Genomic DNA, 26890 nt, shown 5'->3' on the forward strand with positions numbered 1-26890 from the left:
TCTTCTGGAGACATTCCTGTGTTGACGAGAATGATCGAGTGCAGAGGTTGGTTAACTACAGTTTATGGGCCAAATCCAGCCCACCTGCTTTTGTAAATATAATATCAGAAGACAGCCACTTGGCCTTGTTTATTGTCTGTGTCTGCTTTTGCATTACGGTGGCACAGCTGAGTAGTTTTGAAAGAGCCCATATGGCCTACAAAGCCACAAGTACTTCCTTTTGGCCCTTTCCTGAAGAAGTTGCCTGACTCTTGGTCTCAGGGGAAGGGTAGAAACGATGCAGCAAGAGGGTAAGTAGCGGCTTTCCCTACAGACACCCTTGCCCCTGGGGGTGTCTCCCGCAGTATCCCCTATGGGAGAAGTATTGGAACTCCTGCACGTGTGAGGGTTCATTGAGCCGGGAAGTTAGGAAGTGGCATTCTGCCTTTGGGAAGCTTGAGTGAGACTTTTGAGGTGATTGCCATTTGTGGTCTCCTAAACCTGTAGACACTGGGTGTGGGAGGGCAGGGTAAGAAAAGTGTTTGGAAGTGATGAGGCCAAGAAATTGTGAGGCCAAGGTATTGGATTTCTATTTGGATAATTGGAAACTATGTTATATGTTCCCATTTTGAGAATATTTATGAAAACGATACTAACACCACACTAAAGACTTGTTTACATATTTCGATTTGGGGCTATTGTCATTTGTTACTATCTTTTGTTTCCTACTTTAGGATAGATCATAAGAATGGGGCTGTGGCCACTGAAAAAAATTTTTTGTGGTGATCATTATTTTTATGAGTTCCTCTCTTTACTCTTGCCTTTAAAACTATTGAATAATAATTACTTTCCCTGCAGAAAAAAAGTGTTGTACATTTTCCTTAATAAACTAAATGTGTTCAGAATTACTGTTTAGTTTTAGGCCTCTAGGATAGGACAGAGGGACTCACCTGTTTGGGGAATCTCGGCCCTGTCTGGAACCTTCTTAGAGAGGTAGGTTGTAGCCTGGGTATTCTAGGCTTCAGGGGCTGGGTTTTTTATGCATTAATTGTTGAATATGTTACTGGGGACATTCTTACATAGTCTCCCTGGACTCCCGTTGAAAGTGAGTGTCCTCCAGATTCCTTGCCACATACATACCTAGAATGGGCATCAGATCTAAGTTGTACTGTGCCCTTGGCTGTATTTTATCATCGGCTCATTATTTGCTCAGATTTAGGCATTTGGGGCCAGACTTTGGGGCTGTGATTCTCCGTGTGTTTCCCAGAGAAGCTTGGCCGAGCCCTGGAGGAGAGGGCAGTGCCAGCAGCCTGCACATCCCTAATTATCTTCTCCTCAGTTCCTCACCATCAACAGCCCTCGGCTTATTGGACCCTTGGACAGAGCCAGAGACCGTTCTGCCAACTCTGTGGTCATTGTGGAGGTGACAGGAGGCATTGCGAGAATCACGGTACTCAAATACCATTGTTCCTTGAGTGCAGGAGGTCTGACCTAGGCTGGCGGAGTGTGATGTAGATTCCAGGGTGAGATTACCAACCTGAGCAGTAGAGCAACTGGGCTTGGATCAGTGACGGGCTCTTCATCTGACTAGGAATGCTAAGAGGAATGACTGAGTTATAGAGAGCAACCTTTCCATGGGCTTTGGGTGAACAGTTTTGTGTGTCAGAGTGCACAAAGAGCTTTTGCAGCTAATTCAGTGGAGGGTGAAAGCTTGAAGTGCACTGTGTGCCGGTAGGCATGAGAGCACAGGGCGGGAGAGGCAGTGGCCACTACAGTGGCATTGGGCAACCCGTCCTTCGCAAGCATTCAAACATTGATACCCTTCAGTGCAACACTTGGTTTCTCACGTACACGTTGGATGCAGCGTCAAAGCATTTTTTATTTTCTACCATGATAAACAGGTTTCCATTTCTCCATCTGGCCATCACAGGCCTCATTATCTTCAGGGTTGAAAAGGAATATTCTTTAAATTACTTGTCTGTTTAACATCAGATTAACTTCTTTATTTTATTGGTTCATTAAGGAATGTGTAGAGATGACAGTTGGACCAATTGCCTTGGACTAGAATATTAATGTCAGATGTGTTTATTTTGACAGATACTTATTTTTCTTTGCTTGGTGGCAGTCCCCAACTATCCTTATTGGCTTCTTTGATTTTTGACTTCTCACTTAATGCCTTCTGGCTATTTTGTACTTGTAAAACAAATTTATTTTGCTTCTGATGGTGTTAAAATGTGCCACATTGAAAACAGTGGCAAAGGGGAAATATAGCACTGTCTTGCTATCAAGCATTTCTATGGTGCCCTTATATTTCCTGTTTATATGCTTATTGGGCCTCTTTATGAATCATATAGTTAATTTGCAAGCTCTTATTGTTTGGTTTTTACAGCCAGAAAAACTGTCAGCCTAGAAATAATAGCTAAACAAAGCCTCTTGGTATGATCACTGTGCCTTCTAAAGTCTGGAGGAATAAATCCCTTGGTAATATTTGGCAGATTTTCACATCAGATTTCCGTTTTAATGTTTTTACTCTCCTTTGGTGACTTACTAAGGTAATTTACCATTTCAGAAATAATACAGTATTCATACCACGGGCTCATTTTTGTTGTTGATCGCCTCTTGATAAAGCCATACATTATTGGTGAATCTAGTGTGTACACCTGCCACTGTCAACTCCATAGAACAAAGTGAAGGCCAACTGGATGGAATGTAACATGGGGCATGAAGCACAGACTCCCAATTTATTTCTTGTGTCTCAACCCCAAATCTTCCTCCTTATCAAGTCTTCTGATTTTATGTGATGACAGTTATTGGTCAGAATATATGACAGTGTTTGCTGCACAGACGGGGCCTTTGTGATATAATTAAAGAGTGTGAGAGCTGCCAGACTAAACAGTGGTCTGGGTTTCAAATGTTCTGTGACCTTCTTGGCACAGTTGTATTATGATCTTGAACATGTGTTATCACTTAGGATTCTTTGCCGTAGAGTGTTACACAGGAAAGAACCCCAGGCAGTGAAGGAGACGAACCATGGTTTTTCAGTGAGGTGAATGCCTCAGAGGTACCTCATGCCCTCAAAATGTACCACTTTCTGTGTGTGCATTTTTCCTGTCTGCTTGGAGTCATAAATCCAACTTAACTCAACCGTTTACAAATTAAACAAAATGGTCAGCTTTTAGGGACAGACTTCGTTAGTTATCTTCAAATTCTAAAGTAGGGTAGCGCGAAGGGAAAATGGACGAAGGGCGTGAAGAGGGCATTCCTAAAAATACACATGAGAAAGACTAACTCTAATTAGGATTCAAGACAATTCCATTAAGATAATAAAAAGATAATATTGGTAGAGTTAAAAAAATGTTTATTTTTGAGGTGGGGAGAGGGGCAGAGAGAGAGAGAGAAGGAGGGAGAGAGAGAATCCCACGCAGGCTCTGTACTGTCAGTGCAGAGTGTGATGCGGGGCTCAGACTCACATATCATGAGATCATGACCTGAGCTGAGATCAGGAGTCGGACACTTAACCAACTGAGCCACCCAGGTGCCCTCAATTTTTTTTAATAGCACTTGTTGAGAGTCTAGTGAAATGTATTTTTTCCTAAATTAGTACATCTTTTTGTGACATGCAAACTGTCAATATGTATTAAACCTTAAGTATCCTTTGATTCCACTTCTAAGAATATATATTAAGAAAAGAGTAAAAGATATGCACAAATATTTATATATAAGAATGTCCATTAATACATGATTTAAAACAACAGTGAAAGTAAAGAAAGCTAGTATCTGTGTTCAAAGAGAGTTTTCTATGTTCTAGACAGTGCTGGATGCCTCACGTGCTCAACCGCATTTACTCCTCACCCTCATGAAATGTAGGCAGTGATACTACATACAAAGAAGGTAATGCTTGGAGTTGATGTACTTATCCAGGATCCCAGGGCTAGGACAGTTGAGTGGGATTTGAACTCCTCTGAAGTGATCCCTTCACCACTACATTTTTTTTTCCTTTAATGAATACTAGTAGCAAGTGGAAAATAAAGATCCATGAATATAGGATGAGCTAAATACACTGTAGGTAGAAAACTATGAAGGTATAAGAGCTCATATTTTCAGTGAACATTTAAGGACATGAGGAAATGTTCTTTGTGAACCTCAATATATGTGGGATGAGATGACCATTTTCTCCCACCCCTTATTCTTCTTCTTTTTTTTAATCTTTAAGGCATTTGCTTATTTACTTTTTCTTTCATAGTTTATTGTCAAGTTGGATTCCATATAATACCCAGTGCTCATCCCAACAAGTGCTCTTCTCCATGCCCATCACCCCCCTTCCCCTCTCCCTCCCACCCCCTATTCCGATGTCATATATTTTAAATTAGACAGATATCAGTTCCAATCCCAGATACATTATAGGCTTTTGAGTGGCTGTGAGAAAACTGCTTCACCAGCCTGTGTTTCTTTTTCTTTTCTTTTCTTTTTTAATGTTTTATTTATTTCTGAGGGAGAGAGGGAGAGACAGTGTGAGCAGGGGAGGGTTAGAGAGAGAAGGAGACACGGAATCCGAAGCAGGCTCCAGGCTCTGAGCTAGCTGCCAGCACAGAGCCTGATGCAGGGCTTGAACCCATGAACCACGAGATCATGACCTAAGCCCAAGTCATCGGGTGCTTAACCAACTGAGCCACCCAGGTGCCTCCACCAACCTGTGTTTCAATGTCTGTCTCTGTAAGTGTCCTTAGGCATTAAACGAGGTGTGGCTGTGCAAGGGGCAGAGCACATGGGCAAGAAATGGTAGCTGTTTTTTCCAGATGAGGTTGATCCTATGCCCTATATGAATAGAAAAAAAAAGCAAATAATACATCAGAACTTATTAATGATTTTTTAAAGTTTATTTATTTTGAAAGAGAGAGAAAATGAGCGAGCTGGGGAGGGGCAGAGAGGGGGAGAGAATCCCAGGCAGGCTCCACACTGCCAACACAGAGCCCAATGCCAGGCTCAAACTCACAAAACATGAGATCATAACCTGAGCCGAAATCCAGAGTCAGATGCTTAGCTGACTGAGCTACCCAGGCACCCCTTATTAATGTTTTTTTTTTAATAGCACTGAGATTGCAATATTTTCATTGTAATGTAATATAATATAATTTTCTATTTTTCCCAAAGGTAACATTTAGCAAAATACTACATTTTATGGTCCTGTATTTCTATATTTTATATAAATAATTTTATCTAAATAGCTATTTAAGATTTATCTACTGATAGAGTAGACCCTCCTACCTTGTTCTTTTTTCATTTGTTGGTTTATTCAATTTATTTAAACTATAAAAAACTCAAAACAGTTCACACATTTCTTCTATATCCGCCTAGTCCTCACCTCTGGCAACCATCAGTCTTTTCTCTGTGTCTGTGAGCTTGGTTTTGTTTGTTTTGTTTAGATTCTGCATATAAGTGAGACCATATAGAAATTACCTTTGTCTGACTTATTTCAGTTACTATAATGCCCTCAAGGTCCATCCATATTGTCAGAAATGGCAAGATTTTTATTTTTAATATTCCATTGTATGTATTTATGTGTGTGTGTGTGTGTGTGTGTGTATAGATATACATACACCTCATCTTTATCCATTTATCTCTTGATGAACACTTGAGCTGCTTTTGTATCTTGTGTAAAGAATATCGTGTTGAATATGAGGGTGCAGATATCTTCAAATGAGTGTTTTCGTTTTCTTTGAATAAATACCCAGAAGTGAAATTGCTGGATCATATGATAATCCTGGAGTTTTGAATGTTTATTTTATTTATTTTTGAGAGACAGAAAGTGGTAGAGGGGAAAGGGGAGAGAGGGGGGGAGACAGAGAATCCTAAGCAGTCTTTGTGCTGTGATTGCAGAGCCCGACATGGGGCTCAAATCCACAAACCATGAGACCATGACCTGAGCTGAAATCAAGAGTTGGATTCTTAACGGACTGAGCCACCCAGGTGTCCATGATAGTCCTGTTTTTTAATTTTCAGGGAACCTCCACATGTTTTCCACAAAGGCTACACTGGTTTACATTCTGATCAAAGGACACAAGGGTACCTTTTTTTTTTTTTACTACATCTTCACTGACTTTTTGTTATTTCTTTTTGATGATAGTCATTCTAACAGGTGTGAGATGACATATCATTGTTGTTTTGATTTGCATTTCCCTGATGATTACTAATGTTAAGCATCTTTTCATGTACCTGTTGGCCATCTGGATGTTATCTTTGGAAAAATATCTATTTAGATCTTGTCTGTTTTTAATATGATTTTTGAAAAATGTTTATTTGTTTTGAGAGACAGAGAGAAAGTGAGCTGGGGAGGGGCAGTGGTAGAGAGGGAGAGAGAGAGTCCCAAGCAGACTGCGCTACTAGTCCAGAGCCTGATGCCGGGCTTAATCTCATGAACCCTGAGATCGTGACCTGAGCCAAAATCAAGAGCCAGATATTTGACTGAGCCACCCAGGTGCCCCTTAATGTGATTTTTAAAAACTCTTTAAACATTTTTTTTTAGAGTACAAGTGGAAGAGAGGGACAGAGTGAGAGAAAGAGAATCTTAAACAGCCTCCATGCTCAGCACAGAGACTGATGCAAGAATCAGTCCCACAACCCTGGGATCATGGCCAGAGCTGAAATCAAGAGTTGGACATTCAGTTAACTGAGACTCTGTATGATTTTTAATAATTATTTTCTATAATCAGGAAAAAAAGTCACCTGTTTGTTAAACATGCTCATATAGGCTGGTGGTTCTTATTAACATTGGGGTACCTGGGGGGCTCATTTGGTTGGGCATCTGACTCTTAATTTAGACTCAAGTCATGGTCTCATGGTTCATGGGTTTGAGCCCTGCATTGGGCTCACACAGAGCCTGCTTGGGTTCTGTCTAGCCCTCTCTCTCTGCCCTTTCCCTGTTTGCATGCTTTCTCTCTCTCCCTCACAATAAACAAACAAACAAACAAACATTAATGACAGTCTATAACCTATCTTGTGGTTTTCAAGGTGAGCAAGGTAGGCTTTGGTTCAGTGGCTTCAAGTTGATTGTCACTCTATTTTGTTTGTTTTTGTTAGGTAGAATATATAATGGTAATCGAAATAAGTTCGTCAGAGAAAGAGAAATACCATATGATTCCACTCATATGTGGATTTTAAGAAACAAAACAGGTGAACATATGGGAAGAGGGAAAAAAGGAGACAGGGAAACAAACCACAAGAGACTTAATGATAGAGAACAAACATGGTTGATGGAGGGAGATGGGTGGGAGATTGGCTAGGGTGCTGGGCATTAAGGAGGACATTTGTCATGATGAGCACTGGGTTGTATGTAAGTGATGAATTACTGAATTCTCTTCCTGAAACCAATATTGCACTGTATGTTAACTAACTAAAATTTAAATTAAACTAAAAAAACCAGCAGCAGCTTCCTGAAATGACTGTGGGGAGTTATTCAGTATAATACAAGTATAATTTTTGGAAACTGGAACTGAACCTAAGATATGAACATCTAGGAGGGGTTGAGCAGTGGTTCTTTTTGACTTTATTCCATTCCACCCCATTGATGTCCTTGCTTCCCACATGCTGTGAAGATCGACACCGCTGAGATGTTTTTTTTTCCTGCCAACTCTTGAGACGTTGGTGTGCCTTGGGTTTCTGCCTTCAGTCTACTTGCCCCTCTTCTTTCAGAACTTAATTCATTTTCTTATCTGAAGTAGAGTTTCCCTTTCTATATTATAGTATCTTAGAGCAGTTCATGTCATGAACTCAGAAATGAATTAGCTGTTACCTTGGATAGAGTTCAGGGTTAGTTTTCTTCTCTTTAGAGCGAGATTATTCACTCCTACCTCATGTTAGTCATGACCACGGTAAGTGAGAGGCACAGCACTGACCACACCCAGTGCGCGAGCAGGCAGGAGCGCTATCAGTGAGGTTGCTTGCTATGATGCGCATTGTTCAGGTAGCGGTCATGGTGATAACCTCCAGGTGGGACTTGTCAAGTACCTCATGTCATTCTGTCTTTCTTCTCTTTCTCTCCCGCATCCAGTAGATTTTGAAATCCTACTGATACAACCTCATTGATATTTCTCAGTTTTCTCTTCCCATTCACCCCTGCTTTGTGTTGATCACCTCTTATTTCGAGAGTAGTCCTTGTCAGCTAACCGATCCTCCTCCTCCCAGACCTTTTCTTCTGGAAACAAAATAAGTGTGGTAAAAATAGAAAGCCAACAATGACCTTGTTATGCCTAATCCGCCCCTTGGTAGCACCCAGTCACCTAGAGCAGGGCTTGGCAAACTTTCTGTAAAAGGCCAGATAGTAAATGTTTTAGGCATTGCTGGCCATGTGGGCTCTGTTGCAGCTACTCAGCTGTGGCATTGCATGTAAAAGCAAACAGAGACAATGTGTAAATGGATGATCATGGTTAGGTTTCAGTAAAACTTTATAAAAATGAAATTTGAATTTCATGCTGTTTCATATGTTATAAAATATTCTTTTGACTTTTTTCCTCCCCAACCACCTAGAAATGTATCAGCTGTTCATAGTGGGCCATAGTAATACTCGTGGCAACAAATGTGCCTGTTACCTTGCTTATCACTACCTGTAATGAGCCCATTGCGTTTTTGCTCTTGGTCATGCTGTTTGTTCCCTTTGCCCAGGATGTAGTTCACCCCTTCCTGTCCTCCTCTTCCTCCTTTCCCTTCATCCACCTACTGCCTGTCAATAACCGCCTTCTCTTTCAAGGTTCAGCTCAAGTGGTACCTGTCCTATGGGATGTGATCTGCCTGGGTTCATATCTCAGCCCCCTCCTTGGCACTTGACCCATTTATTTCCTCAGATCTCAATTTCTCATGTGAAACAAAACATTAATCCTCCTCATGATCATATTTACTGACTCCTAGGATTTTCTTTTTCTTTGTGCAAGTCCATTGAATTCCCGCCTGTACAGCACAGGGAGCTATGTGCTACTTAGTAACTGTGTGATCTGTGTTTACCACTGTTGCCATTATTGGTTTCACTTTGAAGCCTCTGTTATGCTTCTCAGCCAGAAAAGACTACAGCTGACCCTTGAACAGCATGGGTTTGAACTGTGCAGGTCTGCTCGTATGCGGATTTTTTCCAATAAATATGGTACAGTGTTGTAAATGTATTTTCTCTTCCTTATGATTTCCTTAAAGTTTTTTCACTAGCTTGCTTTATTGTACAAATACAGCACATAATACATACAACAAACAAAACATGTGTTAACAGGCTGTTTATGTTATATGGCTTCAGATCAACAGTAGGCTATTGGTAGTTATGTTTTGGGGAAGTCAGAAGTTACATATGTTATTCTTCAACTGTGCAGGTCAATGCTCCTACATCCTGTGTTATTCAAGGGTCAACTGTATTTTCTCTCGTCCCATCTGGGGTTGTACTCTTTTTTTTCCTTAAGATTTTATTTTTACGTGATCTCTACTCCCAATGTGGGGCTCGAACTTACAGTCTGAAGATCAAGAGTCAGTTATTCTGCTGACTGAGCCAGCAAGGCGCTCCCCTTCTCGACCCTTTTTAGACATCTGTCCTAGTACTTAGAATACTTACTATAGCTCTAACTAGCTTAATGCATGGCATCTAATGGGTACAGTAAGTTAATAAATAGTGAATGAGTAAAAGAAAAAAGACAAATCTTAGCCTGACTTCAAGTAGGTTCTCCCCCTCCCCCAAATTCTCTTAAATTTCATTAAGTAACAGGACAAAAAGGGGCCATAGAAAATAAGTAGGTTAATTAAACTGAAAAGAATTTAAGCAATATCTCTTATACAATGGCTCTTTTTTAGTGTTGTGCTCATGTCTGTGGGGGAAAAGAGATGGTGGCCACATGTGAAATCTGGTTGTCCTCATAGGGATTTGTCTCTGGTTTGTGCCCCTGTCAGTCGTTATCTTACTTGTCTTATTAATAGCATTTCTTGTGGTTCAGTCCCCTCCTTGCTTTGGTGCAAGAAGCAACCTGTTTCTTCCCTGTAGTGTGAATGTAGAGCTTTGTGACCAGTACAGAATCACATCGTGGGGAGAGTGCCAAGGATTGAGAGATTGAAAGAACCACGGGCTCAGAAAGACAGAGGGCAAGGGCTCAGGACCCAGGAAGAGCAGAAAGGGTTGTGGGAATGTGGGGCCAGAGCCTGTAGCTGGTTAACAAAAATGTCACCTGTGCAGGGACAGTTAGTGTATATCCCTGGACAAAACGTGACTTTCAGGTAGCTTGTAGCATCTGGAGCTAGAAGGAGTCAGGGATATTTAAAACAAAAAATTTTTGATGTTTATTCTTGAGAGGGAGACCCAGAATCAGAAGCAGGCTCCAGGTTCTGAGCTGTTAGTACAGATCCCGATGCGGGAATCGAACCCATGGAACCATGAGATCATGACCTGAGCCGAAGTTGGGGACTTAACTGACTAAGCCACCCAGGCTCCCTGGAGTCGGGGATATTTTGTATATGAGTGCCATGTACTGTGTGTAGATCCTCTGGAGTACAACCCTTCTGTCTCACCTTTTGTACTTTTTATGATAGAAACAGCCTGAGGCCTTGTTTCATTCAACAGATGTGAGCCATCACAGGCCTGTATTGGGTATCTGTTGAGGTAATGGGTACAAAAGCTTTTTGCAAAGTCGCTAATGTAACATACACTTTTAAAATTTCTGTATGAATCTCCTTTCTATTGAAAAACATTTGCTTCTTACTTGACCATAGTTACTGAAATTCATATCTTTTTCATGCTCTTTGAGACAATGGGAGATTCTATCCATGGGAGGTACATTCTGGTATACCCTTATATTCTAACAATTCTAAGACTTTATCAGCAAATGAAGCAGTCAAGTTTTATAAGCTGAATTCAGTTATTTTTATATTGCATATGTTTTTTTGTCCACTGGGGTAAAAACCTCTTCAAGGAAAAGATATAATGCTTGCCCATATGAAGGACTCTGTAGATCTTTATAAAATGACCAGATCTGAACATATCCTGCGCTAGACCTACTGAAATTTCAGCCCTTCCCTTTTCTTGTGCAAAATATCTCCTTAGATGTTTACCTTTATTGGTAAGACTTCTGCAATTCTGTGCAAGAGGATTAACAAGCATTGCAGGCAAGGGCAAACATTTCAAGGAGAAACGTTACAAATAGCTTGCTCTCAGGCTAGACATAATATCATACCAAAGCTACACATTATAAAACCACTTCTTTTGGAGCTGATTCAGTGGACCAATAATTTGAAATTCAGCGTGATGTTAGAGACTCTTTTTTTTTTTTTAAATTTAAAATGACTGTTGTTGGTCCACTAGATTGACAAAATATGTATGTCCTAAGAAGTGAAAAAGCTTTGTTTGTTGTCTAGTGCTCAGTTATAAACAAATAGTAACTCTAAAACTCTTAACCAGCATTGTTGAAGTTTTAAAAAGTTCAGCACCTATTTGGGGTTTCTATGTAAGTTAACCAGAAGCAGCTGATTCAAGGAACTAAAGATGAAATCTTTTATTTTTTATTCATTAAAAAAATATCTAGGAGAGAGAGAGAACATGAGTGGAGGAGGGACACAGAGAGGGAAAGAGAATCCCAAGCAGTCTCCATGCTGTCAGCGCAGTCTGATGTGGGGCTTGATCTCACAAACTGTGAGATCATGACCTGAGCTGAAATCAAGGGTCAGGTGCTTACCGATTGAGCCATCCGGTGCCCCTGAATTATGCTTTTTAAAAGGAGGCAAGAATGAGGTGAAATTGGAGTGAAGAGAATTTTCAGATGGCCTTCAAGATTCCCAGCAGGTGTATACACACCTTCTCCTAGTTACTCAGTGAAATAGTAATTTAGTGCCGCTGTGCTGGGACATTGCAGATGTAATTAAGGTCCAGACTAGTTGACCTTAAAATCTGGAGATTATCCAGGTGGGCTTTGCTAATTGCAGGAGCTATTTAAATCCGGCCTAGAGGTCAGAGACTGGGAAGTAAAGGAGATTTGAAGCTCACTAAGTATTTGACATGGAGGAGAGTCTCTTTTGCTGGTTTACAGATGGGGGAGTCCATGTGCCAAGGGATGTGAGTGGCCTGTAGGATCTGAGAGGGACCTGTGGCTGATGGCTAGCAAGGAAAGAGGGACTTCAGGTCTTCAAACTGCAAGGAACTGAATTCTGTCCACAAGACTGGTTGAAAACACATCCCCTCATCCCCCAGCCTCCAGAGGGGAAGTTAGCCTCCCCGCCACCTCAGTTCCAGATCCATGTGCTCCCAGCAGATAACCCAGCCGTGCTGAGCTAGGCTTCTGCTACAGGATTTTGAATTAATGAATGGGTGTTGCTTTAAGGCACTAAGTTTGTGCTAATTTGTTATTCAGCAATAGAACACAAATATGAGGCTCCCGTTATGACGCCTTTGGATTGCTGTGGAATCAACTGGTATCTCTGGTTCTAATGTTACTCACGCTGTTTGTGGTGAAAAAAACAGTTCTTAAAATTTCAGCATGTTACAGACCAGTGCTGGGTCAGATTGAGTCTTACCAAGATGGCTACAGAAACCATCCCCACCCCACATGCCCTTCCTTCACTCTCTCCCATCTGGAGATGACTGTGTTTCTCCTCCACTTGAGGCTGGGCTGAGCTTGATGACAGGCTTGTAACCATTTAGAATGCAGTGGAAGTGACACCGGGGAGAAAAGCCCAGACAGCTTCCACCTGGTTGTTTAGGAATGCTCCCTCTTGGCACCCAGCTGCCATGCTGTGAGAGGCCAAGCCACTTGGAGAGGAGAGCAGTCGGTGATCCACTGAGCAGAATTAGCTGAGCCTCCCTTGAGGCACCTCATGTGGTGCATGAGTGAAGAAGCCTTCGAGATGCCTATAGCCCTGCAGCTGTTCCAGTCACCCCAGCCTTTGTGTCTTCCCAGATGACATCAGGGAACAAGAATAGGTCATCTCCGTGTGCCCTGTCCAGATCCAGGACCCATAGAATCCGCTAACATCACAAAGTAGTTTTTGCTTCATGACACTAAGTTTGGGGTGGTTTGTTATGCGGCCACAGAGAACCAGAATAAATATTTTCATAAAATACGATGAAAATGAAATCTAACAAACGGACTCAAAATATAAGCAGAAATCATACGGTGTCACTTCCATGCTACACGATCGGTCAAAGCAGTTACAAATCTACCCAGATTTGTGTCCCAGAGGACACAGATCCCACTTCTTAGGAGAGTCAGAGCATTTGGGAGTCATAAAACAAAAATTAAACAAAACAAACAAATACAAAAAAAACTTTTAATATTGAAATAATTTTAGCCTTAGAGAATAGTTCCAAAAGTAGTATAAAGAATTTCCATATGCCTTTCACCAGCCTCCATTGATGTTGACATCTTCTGGAACCATAGCAGTTACCAAAACGAGGAGATTAACATTGATAGAATAGTGTTAACTAATCTGCACATCTTATTCCAGTTTTGTCAGTTTTCTCACTAATGTCCTTCTTCTAGTTCTGGGTGTCACCTTGGGTCCCACATTGCATTTAGTCATCTTCTCTCTAGTAGGAGTTCCCGCAGTTGGGGACAGCTCCTCACTCTTTTCCATATCTTGTATGGCTTTACCACTTTTGAAGTCCACTGGCTAGTAAGTTTGTAAGATGCCACTCAATTTGAGCTTGGCACTTTTCATGATTAGATTTGAGATTTGTAGATCTGACAAAAGTACCCCAGAAGCGATGATGTATCCTCCTCAGTGCACAATAGCAGGGTGTATTTGATATTGTCTTATTTCTAGTGACGTGAAATGTGTTCCATTGGTTAAGGTGGTGCCTGCCAGGTTTCTCCAATGTAAATTCCTTTGTGGGGAACTATTTTGAGGCTGTGCAAATATCCTGGTTTTCATCATATTTTGGTGGGGTCATGTTTTATACTGCTGCAAAGTTCTGATCCCAACACACAGAAACGTAATCTTTCAGTAGTTGTCTTGTCCCAGACCGTGACAGTCTGTTGGCTGGCTCTGGTCTGCAGACCATTCTTTGAGTAGGAATGTTCTGGACTGCACTCCTTCCCCCAGTCATTTCCCCCCATTACTGTCAGATTGGAGTTTGAACAACAAGTTTTACTGTGTCATTCCCCTGCTTAAAATCCTTCATAGACTCCCTGTAACCTATAGATACAACCCAGAGTCCTTGGCATGACATTCAAGGCTACATCATTTTCCATCTTTCACATTGTCCTTTCCCTACGCAGATGGCTCCATTCCTCCTGCTCACCCTTTCCACGTAGGTGCACTTCACTTGAATTGGCCAGTTCTCTCAAAGCTCATAAACACCTCATTTCAACAGTCTGGGCTCCCTGGGTTTTCCCCAGGTCGATTCCCTTATCACCTGTGTATACATCCGTGATAGAAGTTAATTCTGTTTGTATACTTTACAGTGTGTCTCTTAAGCCATTTGACTCTGAGTTTGAAGGCACAGATTTTAAGTGTGTAATATTAGCCCATGACAAATGCTTAATGGTGTTAGTCAAAAAAATCTCTAGCACTAAGGAAGATCTGTATCACAACATGAGTTGTTGAAATGCAGAGACAGTAGATGGAGAGGCCCTCTGAGGGGACGGATGGTGTTCCTGATGGCTAGGGCTGATCGTGGAGATGGAAGGTCTTGACTTCTGGTCCCTGCTTCATGTGTATTGTCTCTACCCATGTGGGTAGATAAAAACTGCAGGCAAGCGAGCAAACCTGATAGTGCAGGTCCATGGACCGACCCTGGTGTCTCTCTAAACCCATCGAATCACTGTCAGGGCTGCTCTCTTTGTTTGGCAAACCTGAACCAGAGCAGGCAGAGCTCCTTTCCTCCCCCTCCTCTGCCTCCTCTTTTCTCTGAATACAGAGAAGTATGGTGGAGTGGCTTGGGGGACTTCAGGTACTTTTAATTCTTGTTCTTGGTTCATACCTAGAGAGTCTATGTTTTAAAGGAAAGTTGAAAAATGTTAACAAAGGTTTTGCAGCAATGTGGACGGGACTGGAAGGTGCTAGGCTGAGTGAAATAAGTCATTCAGAGAAGGACACAGATCATATCTTTTTACTCATAAGTGGATCTTGAGAAACTTAACAGAAGACCATGGAGGAAGGGAAGGGGAAAAATAGTTACAGAGAAGGAGGGAGGCAAACCATAAGAGACTCTTCAATGCAGAAAACAAACTGAGGGTTGATGGGGGGGGGGGAGTGTGGGTGATGGGCATTGAGGAGGGCACTTGTTGGGATGAGCACTGGGTGTTGTACGTAAGTGATGAACCATGGGAATCTATCCCCGAAACCAAAGCACAGTTTACACACTGTATGTTAGCCAATTTGACAATAAAATATATTTAAAAAAATGAAATTCAGCCCAACTCACGTCTCTAGCTCTCTGAACAGGAAAGGAATCCTTCTATTTCTCCTTTTCCTATATAAATAGCATCTAGTCATTTATATCTAACTGCCGCTAATTTATTTTATATTTAGCCTGAACTATCAAGCGTCAGTAAATAAAACTTTTAAGAAGCTTCCTGACACCAAGGGCAACCAACACTTACTCTAGGGGCAGGAGGGAGTTTGAATGTCAAATAACGTATCCTAAAGATTCTCCTAAGTTTATTCAAAATTTCCTAATTGATAACAGCACCCTCTTGGTTAATAATATAAACCACAGATAAACAAAATCCTGGTGAATCTTCCAAGTCAAAAATTTGTAAGGAAAACTCTTTAAGCACATACAATCTATTATAAAATTGTACTATTAAGGGGAAGAAACAAAACAAAGAAGACATACTCCCAAACCCTCCCCCTGCCAAAACAAAACAAAACAAAACAAAACTCCAAACGATTTCAAGTCGTCCTCTGAACTACATTTGGGGAGGGCAGTTTATTTCAGTTTTCATCTGGAATTACTTAGAATCAGTGTGCTTAAGATGGCTAACATAAAGAAAAGTATACTGCGATGTAGTTAATGTCTTCATAGTCCTTTGAAGATTAGGGATAATTTCAGAAAGATCTCGTTTTGTTTGTTTCTGGTTTAAAAAATCCAGATAAATCTTTTTATTTCCTGTCCTTCAGGCTGTCCATAAACCATAGAAATTTTATTATTTTAGAACATAGGATACAACAAGCTTATGTAGTAAAATGATACTGGTGATTTAAAATGTTAAAACAATTTTTAAATGTTTATTTTTGAGAGAGACAGAATCAAGTGGGGGGAGGGGCAGAGAGAGAGAGAGAGAGAGAGGGAAACAGAGAGAGAATCCAAAGCAGGCTCCAGGTTCTATGTCAACACAGAGCCCGATATGGGGCTTGAACCATGAGATCATGACCTGAGCTGAAGTCAGATGCTTAAATGACTAAGGCCCCCAGGGCACCCTGATGCTGGTCATTTAAAGTCATGGTGACTAACTGCTGAACAGAGCCCCCAACTCCAACTAAGATAGCCTTTTGCAGAAGTCTACTATGATGATTTAAGATTTGCTGTGTGAATAATTCCCGGAAATTCAGCCACATCAGCCTTCTTCGGAGATAAGCCCCGTCCTCCCTGGTCTACAGAGTCCTGAGCACTGGGGCTGCTCTCCAGAGTACAAATTAAAGGAAGAAAGCTCTGAGTAGTGCGCTCTGTTACTTAGAGCACATCAAGGGTTTGATCATTTGAGACCTGAGCCACTAATTCTATGGTGGTATGAGAGGAGGTGGTTAAAATGAAGAGACAGATTTTTAAAAATCAAAGTGTAAGAGCATACTGAAGGCAAATGAATATTGTCTCCAAAGTAGTGGAAAATCTGTGGATTTCGGAAGTTTAACTAAGACCCATGTAGGAAAAAATGCATTTTACATCACCGTCCAGTAAATACCTGTAGACCTGTAACTGAAACAGAAATGTCCATGGAGCAATACCATATATGACAGCTTTGGATTGTCTCTATTTTATTATTTTTAATTAAGAAAATGCTAGTCGATAGGCAGTGAACTCCTCTCCTTGCCCACTTATTGCCCGATTCCCACAGTTGGAAAAACACTGCCTTAGATCGTCATAAACATTTGCAGCCCTTCTTCCTCCGGACCGGGCTAAGTTGTTTTTGGGAATTTACATTTGCGGTTTAGTTCATGAGTCATGGAAAATGTCATAGAAATGTTGTGTGTGTGTTTTTTTTTTTTTTTTTTTTTTAAACTAAAAGTGCTTTTATTTTAGCCCGGGGTCCCTTTTATTTACCAGACATGGCTCTGAATTATATCAGTCCAATCAGAACAACAATTGTTATGGTTGGTGGTGTTCAGAAAAACATGAGGCCTGGCGTGCTAGAACCGATAGTTAATTGAAGGGGACGAAAGAAGTAGTCCTGGCCAGGCTGCTTACCATGCAGAAACCTGGAGAAGGCTAGTTGTAATCCATAAGAATGGGTTATAGTAGTTTCTGTAGGCACATCTTAGTAGTAGCATCTATTTAAACATACTGTCAGGAGGGGCGCCTGGGTGACTCAGTCGGTTAAGCATCCGACTTCAGCTCAGGTCATGATCTCATGGTTGTGGGTCTGAGCCCTGTGTTGGGCTCTGTGCTAACAGCTCAGAGCCTGGAGCCTGCTTTGGATTCTGGGTCTCCCTCTCTCTCTCTGCCCATCCCACTCCCTCTCTCTCAAAAATAAATAAACATTAAAAACAAAACAAAACAGGGGCGCCTGGGTGGCTTAGTCGGTTAAGGGTCCGACTTTCGCTTAGGTCATGATCTCGCGGTTCGTGGGTTCGAGCCCCGCGTTGGGCTCTGTGCTGACTGCCAGGTCAGAGCCTGGAGCCTGTTTCAGAGTCTGTGTCTCCCTCTCTCTCTGACCCTCCCCTGCTCACTCTCTCTCTCCCAGAAATAAATAAAAACATTAAAAAAAAAATTTAAAAACAAAACAAAACAAATACTGTCAGGAGGGTGCTGGTGTTGTGAGCAGATGTTCCTGGATCTGAATGTTGGGAGAGAGAGCAGAAGAAGATCTCACCTCTAGGTTCCATTGGAGAAGAAGTGGGGTCCGTGTCCCAGGGACTCTGTTGGTTTGGGTGCCTGGGCAGCTCTGAGATATATGCGTGGCTATATCAACCTGGGCCTAATAAGAGTATAGATCATAAATATTTTTAAAGCCCAATTTAGGAAGAAGGATGGTCACCATCTGAGGAGCTGAGGAAGAAGACTGGTAATGTGCTGGACTGAGGCTGTGTGTGTGGTCCTGAGTGTGTGAATTTCCCTTCCTGCCCAGGCGTCAGATAGGGAGCTTCGGCTCAGTTGCCCAGGAAAGTGAGAAACTAAATGAATTTAATATGTGCAGTCAGAACCTTATCCTCTAATATATTGAAACTCTCTGCTAGATACTGGGGACTGTCTAACAGCTCCAGTCTTTGGGACTTCTTTCTGTATCTCACTTTCCCATAACATATTTATAAACACCGTGATCTTTTTTACTTGGCATGTCTCATAGGCTTCTCTGTTATCAATGTATTATCATAGACAAACCAGCTCAAGGGAGACCAGATGATAAATTCCCTTCCTATCCACCTGGCATTTTCTGTGAAATAGACAAACTGCACATACAGTGAAGGCAACATGCTTGTATTGAGTGCTGTAGTTTATCATCCAAAGTAAATGCTAATAAAATAAAAGAATCTGATTTATTTTTAAAACTGAATGAGGGATCAGCAGATTATAGCTTAGGGGCCAAATAAGGCACATACCTGTTTTTGTAAATAAAATTTTATTGGAACACAGCCATGCCTATTCATCTACGTATTATTTATGACAACTTGTACATTATAGTGACCGAGTTAAGTAGGTGCTATAGAGACTGTGTGGCCAACCAAAGCCTACAGTCTTTGCCATCTTACCCTTCACAGAAAAATGTTTGCTGCCGTGGACTAAGGGAATAGAGACTGAAGTGTTGTTTTAATAAGAACTGTTAATTTTGAATTGAGGCTATTTTCTCTTAAGTTGCATGAAAAAATCTTCTGTTACAATAGATAATAATTTATTAACTAGTTTTGATGATGGAAAGTTCCCAAAGTGTTGAGTAGGATCCACTTTTTTTTTAAAATAAAAGATTAAAAGTCATTATACATTAATTCATTAGTGCTGAGAAGACAGCTAATGAGGCATGTGTGAAAAATTACAGTGTGGCACGCTTACAATTTAACTGTGCAATGAGGACTGGTTACATTATTTCACCTCGCATTGCCTATTTTCATAGTCTTTATGAGAATTGTGATTTTAATTAATTTTTACATTAATAAATGTCAATCTATTTGAGATTTTACTTGCTACAGATCAGTAAGGCTAAGCTAATAGTCAGTTGCAAGGAAGCCCCATATTTCTTGGTTTTAATAGGTGTAGTTCAGTGCATTAAAAATGAATATAATCATCAGTTTCTCGGGCACAGAATTTAAGCAATGAAACGGGGCTCTGGTAATCTTTATCAAGGCAGTAATTTAAATACGTGTTATCTAATGTGTGCTTATTTTTTTATTTTATTTTTTAAACAGACTTGTGGAAGAGAGCAGACTGATCCCACTCATTTTTGAAGTAATTCTGGTAAGAAGGGAAATGTGTGTCTGAAATTCAAGTGAAATTTTAAAAATGTTAAGGTTTGGACCATGTTGTGTGGCTGGGTTCTAACTTTGTCCAGAAGAATCAAACTAAAATGCCCTTCTTTGTCTCACTTTACCTTATCGGGTCTCAGTTTCCTTGTCTGAGCTCCTGTCCAGCTGTGAAATCGTACAGGGACACTGTTTAACCACCTGCTCTCTTGTCACAAGTCCTTTATCCGAAGCCGGTTTGTGGACGAAGGGCAGAGGGATGACCACGGCGCTTCAGTATGACTTTTCCAACGCTCTGTATGAAGCCCTCTAACGTTATAGTCATGACTCAGATCAGCAGTTTTGTGCCTATGGCCAGAAAGTTATGGTCTTCACACTGTAGAACAGCTCCATACACCATTTTTTCTGTTCACAGAATGCTACTCAATTGAAAACCATCTGTTAAAGGAAAACATTTCACCTATGGTTCCCATGTGTAGAGAATAAAATGGGATTGCAGAGTTGACTTCCCAGTTCTGATAAGTCCCTATTTATTACTAAAGGCAGGTTTGAGAAGTAGGCTGGAAGTCAGGTTGGTACTGACAGCAACAGAGTGCCCTTAGCTAAAGAAATGTTCTCCTGTACCTGGCTGGGTTATCCCCCTTTACCAAAAACTTTCCCCACAAAGCTGACTGACAGTGGAAGGGACAAAGGAGGAGACACCTCCCCAGCCAGATTGGCCTCACCTACCTTGGTCTTCAGTGGAATAATAACGACGAGAGCCTGCTGACTGTACCCATGGAAAATTAGCTTTCTTTAATCATCCCAAAATATTAATCTATAAGTTGTTTGTATGTGGATAATGGATAAATGGTGAAAGCATTATTTTTCTTAGCTACAGATGAACTTTTCCTTTCGGGAGAGTGGGTAGGGTTTGCTGAGCCATGTGGTTTGGATGGGGACAAAGGGTAGGAGTGGGTGGTGTTTCCAGAGCATGCTCAGGTGACAACGAGATGACACAGAGCTGATGTGCTAGGGGGAGTGTGCAAAGTTATAGGCTGGAACGCATTGCTTTGAATAGGAAGGAGAGTTTGTAAGCAGTATCAGGAGAAGAAATCAAGAAAAATGGAAGAAACATGGAGATGGCAAGCTGTCTAACAGGGATTTTAAGCTTGGCCAAGTGGCCGGGGTGTGTCCCCGCCTTCAGTAGGGTATACGTGACTTGCTCATTTGCTGCGGTGTCGGATTTGTTTTGGAGGGTGGTGGGTGCCGTCAGCTGCCTGGTTTGAGTTTGGTTGGGTATGGGGCAAGAAAGAGCCAAAGCTGTCCAGACCCAGCTGCATCAGGCTTGCAGTTGAAGAGACTGGTGTCGAAGACATCTGGAGAGTACCCTAAAGCTACAGTGAGATTTAAGTGGGGGATATGGCTTATCCCCGTGCTGTGGCCTGTTCAGGTCAGTACAGCTCCTTTTGTGGCTGATGAAAAGTTCTCATCCTGTCTTTTGGCAGTCACCTCAAGGTCTAAACTCCACACAAGGAAATTCCTTCTGGAAGGTTACCAAAGTTCCTCTGTGCTTGATTAATCGTTGTATAATGAGCACCTAGCAAGGCTTTGTATCTTAACCACAGTAGATGTTTAATTGATTAATGCTATGATTTAGACCTTTATTGTGTCGTGGAGAGTGGATAGAGGTGACATACTCTCTCCAGGTGAGGATCTCAGCCAGTTCTGAGCCCTGTGATCTCCCAGGCATGTCTGGGATGATATTTTCTTGGTTTCTTGGAGGATCGTATTTTAAAAAGAGGTCCTGCTGCTAAAAAGTAAAGAAAAAAACAAAACAGTTGGGAATCACTGCTTTGGGGGACAGGACTTTGGTGTCCTTGAAGAACATTATTAAATCCCTTTTCTACTTTTGTCTTTCTTGAGTTGCATAATCTCAGGTTTTCCCTTCTGTATGAATACATTTTTTAATCTGTGAAATGTCCTCATAGCAGTTAGCCTGTGAACAATTATCTTGTCCTTTCTAAACTTCTATCACCGAGCAAGACATGACATAGCATTTTAGTGATTCTATTATATATATATATATATAATAAAAAAACTGTTTTTTTTTCCTTTACTTTTTAGCAGCAGGACCTCTTTTTAAAATACGAACCTCCAAGAAACCAAGAAAATATATATATATTTTAATACAGATTTTAACATTTCTGAAACTGGATGTACTTTCCAAATCAATGGCATTTTATGATTGCTTTCAGCCAGGTGACCATTAACTAATTCATTTCACGCTTCTTTGTCTTTTTATAAGTGCCCAAGAGTGATGCATTATAAAAATATATGTCCAAATATGTCTAAAAGAGCTCTTTCAATAAAAGTAAAATAAATCTAAGTAGTAAGAAATCATGTCATAATTTAATTGGCAACATTTTTCTTTCTTGGTACTTGATAAAATAATTGGTGCATCTTAGAACTGAGGGATTCCTGGTTTCACAGAAACACGGTATATTCTTCAGTTAATTTTGGTTCTACGCTCCAGCACCAGTGTGGTGTCCCTCATATATGTAGCAGCTTCTCAGCAACAGTTTGATCAGAAGAGACACAGGGGAAGATTGTGCAGGGTCCTGTGTATTGGATACTGCTTGTGTCTTCCAGCCCCCCCCACCCCCATGAACATACAAAAAGCTGGCGGTCCACTATGACCTCTTGATGACATTTTTTCTCTGCTCTTAGCTCATAACTGTTTTCCATCTTCTGTTTGATGTACTTACAATCTGATACAGGCTTTGTAGCTTCCTTCTTTTCTAGAGTTCCTCATACAATGTGCTCTTACCGGCAGTGCATCCTCTCCTAGATGTTTTTCATTAAGAAAGCAAATATTTGGGGTGCCTGGGTGGCTCAGTTGGTTGAGTGTCCAACTTCAGCTCAGGTCATGATCTCACGGTTCGTGGGCTTAAGCCCTGCGTCGGGCTCTGTGCTGACAGCTAGCTCAGAGCCTGGAGCCTGTTTCAGATTCTGTATCTCCCTCTCTCTCTGACCCTCCCCTGCTCATGCTCTCTCTCAGAAATAAATAAAACATTAAAAAATTAAAAAAAATAAAGCACATGTTTGTCTTCTGATGGGCAGGAATTGCCGACAGCTTCTGTGTCCTTCCTGTAGGCCTAGAGGGAAGTGAAGATTAAGGAAGCAGCATTATAAATTTGATGTCTCATCTGTGCAAAATAGCCATGTACAAATTTCAAGCTGTTAGGACAGAGAGCTTTAAGTATGGATCATACGGTGAAGATACAGTACAAAGCTATAGTCATTAAAACAGTATGGTACTGTCACAAAAATAGGTCATTGGAATAGAATAGAGAACTCAGAAATAAATCTGTGCTTTTATGGCCAATCTGTGACAAGAGGGGAAAGAACATACGATGGGGAAAAATAGTCTCTTCAACAGATGCTGCTGGGAAAACTGGACAGCTACATGCAAAAGTATGAAACTCTACTGCTTTCTTATACCACACACAAAAGTAAGCCCAACATGGACTAAAAACCTAAGTGTAAGGCCTGAAACCCTAAAACTCTTAGAAGAGAACACAGGCAGTAATTTCTTTGACGTCAGCCATAGCAACATTTTTCTAGATCTGTCTTCTCAGGCAAGCAAAACAAAAGAAAAATAAACTACTGGGACTACACCAGAATAAAAATCTTCTGCACAGCAAAGGAAACAATCAACAAACCAGAAAGGCAGCCTACTAAATGGGAGAAGATACTTGCAAATGATTGTTATCTGATAAGGGGTTAATATTCAAGATATATAAAGAACTCACACAACTCAAAACCAAAACAAACAAATCAACGAAAAAACCAGAGTCTGATTAAACAAAATAGGCAGAGGACCTAAAGATATTTCTCCAAATAAGACGTATAGATGGCCAATAGACACATGAAAAGATGCTCAGTATCATTAATCATCAGGGAAATGCAAATCAAAACCACAATGAGATATCACCTCACACCTGTCAGAACAGCTAGAATGAAAAGAAATAACAAGTGTTGGTAAGGATGTGAGAAAAAGGAACCTTCATGCACTGTTGGTGAGAAGGCAAATTGGTGCAGCCCCTGTAGAAAACAGTACAGAGAGTCCTCAAAAAATTGACAATAAAAATACCACATGATCCAGTAATTCTGCTAATTGGTATTTACCCAAAGAAAAAGAAAACAGTTTGAAAAGATACATGCACCCCTGTGTTAACTGCAACATTATTTACAATAGCCAAAACATGGAAGCAGCCCAAGTGTCAATTGATAGATGACTGGATAATGAAGATGTGGTGAGTAAACACACACACACACACACACACACACACACACACGAATATTTTTCAGCCTTATAGAGGATGAGATCTCTATAAGATCTCAAAAGATCTCATTTGCAACAACATTGTCTAGGAACCTGGACAATATTGTGCTAAGTGAAGTAAGTCAGAGAAAGACAAATACCATATGATTTCATTTCTTTGTGGAATCTAAAAAGCAGAACAAATTAATTAACAAAAAGCCGAAACATACCTATAATTACAGAGACAAACTGATGATTGCCAGGGGTGTGGGGGATGGGCAAAATGAGTAAAGGAGAGGGGGAGGTATAGGCTTCTGGCTATGGAATGAATAAGTCATGGGTATAAAAGGCACAGACAGCACAAGGCATATAGTCAGTGACGTTGTGATAGTGTCTTATGTTGAAGAACATAAGATAATATATAGACTTAGTCAAATCACTGTGTTGTGGACCTGAAACTAAAGCAACATTGTGTGTTAACTAACTAGGAAAAAACTGGTTAAGCACATAACCATTTGGAAGTAGTCTTTATTATTTTGAAGGAAAAAAAAAAAAGCAATTTCCAGTTGTAACTGCCTCCTTAGAAGGCACGGTGCTCCCTCCTGTCTGGATGGCTGAATGTCTCGGCCCTCTGAGTTCATGATGCAGGAGACATGTGCGAGCACGTAATTGGCCAGGAGCAGTGTAGGAGCTTTATGGGGGGAGGGCAAGAATGCTGTGGGTCCCAGGGGAGGATCCGCAGATCATTGCAGGCAAGGGAGTCTCACAGAAGGAGCAACCTTTGAATGTGGCCTTGTGAGGGAGTTGCCATGAGGAGATGGTGAGTGCTTGAATGCGCCTGGACCAGAGACCATGGAAAGTGTAGGGAGTGAGTCTGGAGGGTAGTTTGGGAACAGATCCTGTAGGCTTTCTATTGTGGTGGTTTCATAGTATGGCTTTGTACATAATTTGTGCTTTTCATAATCAGATAGTATCCTCTAGTTTAAAAAAAAAATATTTTGAGCCTCTAGCCACAGGGGTGATGTACACTGAGGAGGTGGGCAGCCCAGGTAGAGGTTGGGCCTTGGAGAGCATCATGCTTAGGGTCATAGGAAAATACTGGAAACTTGGAGACTGGTTGTGGGCTGGATTCTAGGAGTTCTTTGCAAGTCTCCATCAGCAAGGCTTTCGAAGGTGGGGAAGGAGACATTAAGACACAAGGGTCGGGGCGCCTGGGTGGGTCAGTCAGTTAAGCATCCAACTTCGGCTCAAGTCATGGTCTCACAGTTGGTGGGTTCGAGCCCCACGTCGGGCTCTGTGCTGACAGCTAGCTCAGAGCCTGGAGCCTGTTTCAGATTCTGTGTCTCCTCTCTCTGACCCTTCCCTGTTCATGCTGTCTCTCAGAAATAAATGAAACATTAAGAATTCTTTTTTTTTTTTTTTTTAATATTTTTATTTATTTCTAGGAGAGAGAGAGAGAGAGAGACAGCGCGAGCAGGGGAGGGTCAGAGAGAGAGGGAGTCACAGACTGAAACAGGCTTCAGGCTCTGAGCTGGCAGTCAGCACAGAGCCCGACGCGGGGCCGAACCCACGAACTGCGAGATCATGACCTAAGCGAAAGTTGGACACTTAACCGACTAAGCCACCCAGGCGCCCCTGAAACATTAAGAATTCTTAAAAAAAAAAAAAAAAAAAGACACCAGGGTCAGTTTCCGAGGTTTGCACTAAGGGTCTGGGAGTTCCAGCGTCACATGCAGGGCAGAGAGCAGGGCAGAATGGTTTTAATCCTGAGGTCTGGCTGCAAGGGTCCCAGCTCTGGGCAGGCCAGGTGGCAGGGGAAGCCAGGAAGCTGACTGCTTGAAGATGCTATCAGAGCAGCTGGCACTGCCTCTCTGGCAGGGCCCACCTGGATGAGGGCACTGCCTTGGGGGGCAGCTGTGCCGAGTGGGGGGTGGGGGGGCTGGAGGCTCAGGCCAGGTGCGTTGGATTAAGCTAAATGGATTCCTGTTCAGCCTTCAGGGTCTAGCATGCTAAGGCAGTCCAGATCTGTGTAACAAATGTGGGCTCCCAAGCATGTGAGCCATTGGCAGGACCCCATGGCTTGGTTTTGAGTACAGAGCCACCGGCTGAGCAGCATGGAAGGCATTCTCCTTCCCCTTCTGCCCCTTTCCAAAGAGGAGAAGTTGCTCTTAAATGTGTCCTAAGTACGAATTTGGGTGAATCCGCCTTTGGATTTGGCTATAACCCTAATCTCACCCCATTTTATTTCAGTGGTTTATGTTTTGGCCTACTTCAGTAAATCATTTTGATACCAAGTAATATAGGCGAGCTGTATTTTACTGGGGAAAAAAAATCTTTATTCATAGCAGATTTTCCAATATGTACCAAAATATCGCTGTCATGATGTTTTATGTGCCTGTTCCAAAGCAAACAATTAAAGAACAATTTCAGTGGCAAATGTTAACAATAAAAATGGGATTAGCAATAGACTAGTTTGACAATTATATTGTTTTAACAATCTTGAGGCTAGCAGCTGAAGCAAGCTTGAGTAAATCTTTCAAGTCAATGGTATCTTTAGGAAGGAATCTCTTTATGGACCCTCGGAGCCTCAGGATTTAATCATGGAGACACCGGGATAGTACTGACTGGCAACCACATTACTTTTAAAGAATGTTTTCAGCTCTGTGCGTTCATCAGGCTTTTAAAATTACTTTGCTCTTATATAGCTGCAACCCATCTGATGTGAATCGCTTCCTCTAGAGTGTGCTAAAATGACAGGTTCCTTATAAGATTAAGAATATGCACACTTGTGTCCAATATGCTGCTAATACGATTCTGCTGTGCACATGGGCATGAATTTCTAAAGCCGAAAACAAGATTTGATTAAAATTTCAAAATGCTTGACTTGGGAAGATACTTGGAAAGTTATACAAAGAGTTCTTACTGGATGTGGGAGGTAAATCTGTTTCTTTGGCTTGCATGGGTACCTATTCAGGGTTTGTATGGATTGCCCAATGCACCTGTATACACCAACTGGTGCATACTAGATGATTTTACACACTA

At 41.5% G+C, this 26890-nt stretch overlaps 1 protein-coding gene across 4 annotated transcripts in view; it reads left to right on the forward strand.

Annotated features, from left to right (window-relative positions):
• ULK4 (unc-51 like kinase 4) overlaps positions 1–26890 on the forward strand; it is a 567394-nt gene that overhangs the window by 247958 nt on the left and 292546 nt on the right. For all 4 annotated transcript variants that reach the window (XM_039230385.1, XM_039230386.1, XM_039230388.1 and 1 more), the window contains one exon: positions 19489–19537. In XM_039230385.1, coding sequence (XP_039086316.1) covers positions 19489–19537 — 49 coding nt within the window. The remainder of the gene's footprint in view (positions 1–19488; positions 19538–26890) is intronic.

The sequence above is a fragment of the Hyaena hyaena genome, unplaced genomic scaffold, assembly GCF_003009895.1.
Source record: "Hyaena hyaena isolate Hyena2069 unplaced genomic scaffold, ASM300989v1 scaffold_45, whole genome shotgun sequence".
In the NCBI taxonomy this organism is placed as follows: domain Eukaryota; kingdom Metazoa; phylum Chordata; class Mammalia; order Carnivora; family Hyaenidae; genus Hyaena; species Hyaena hyaena.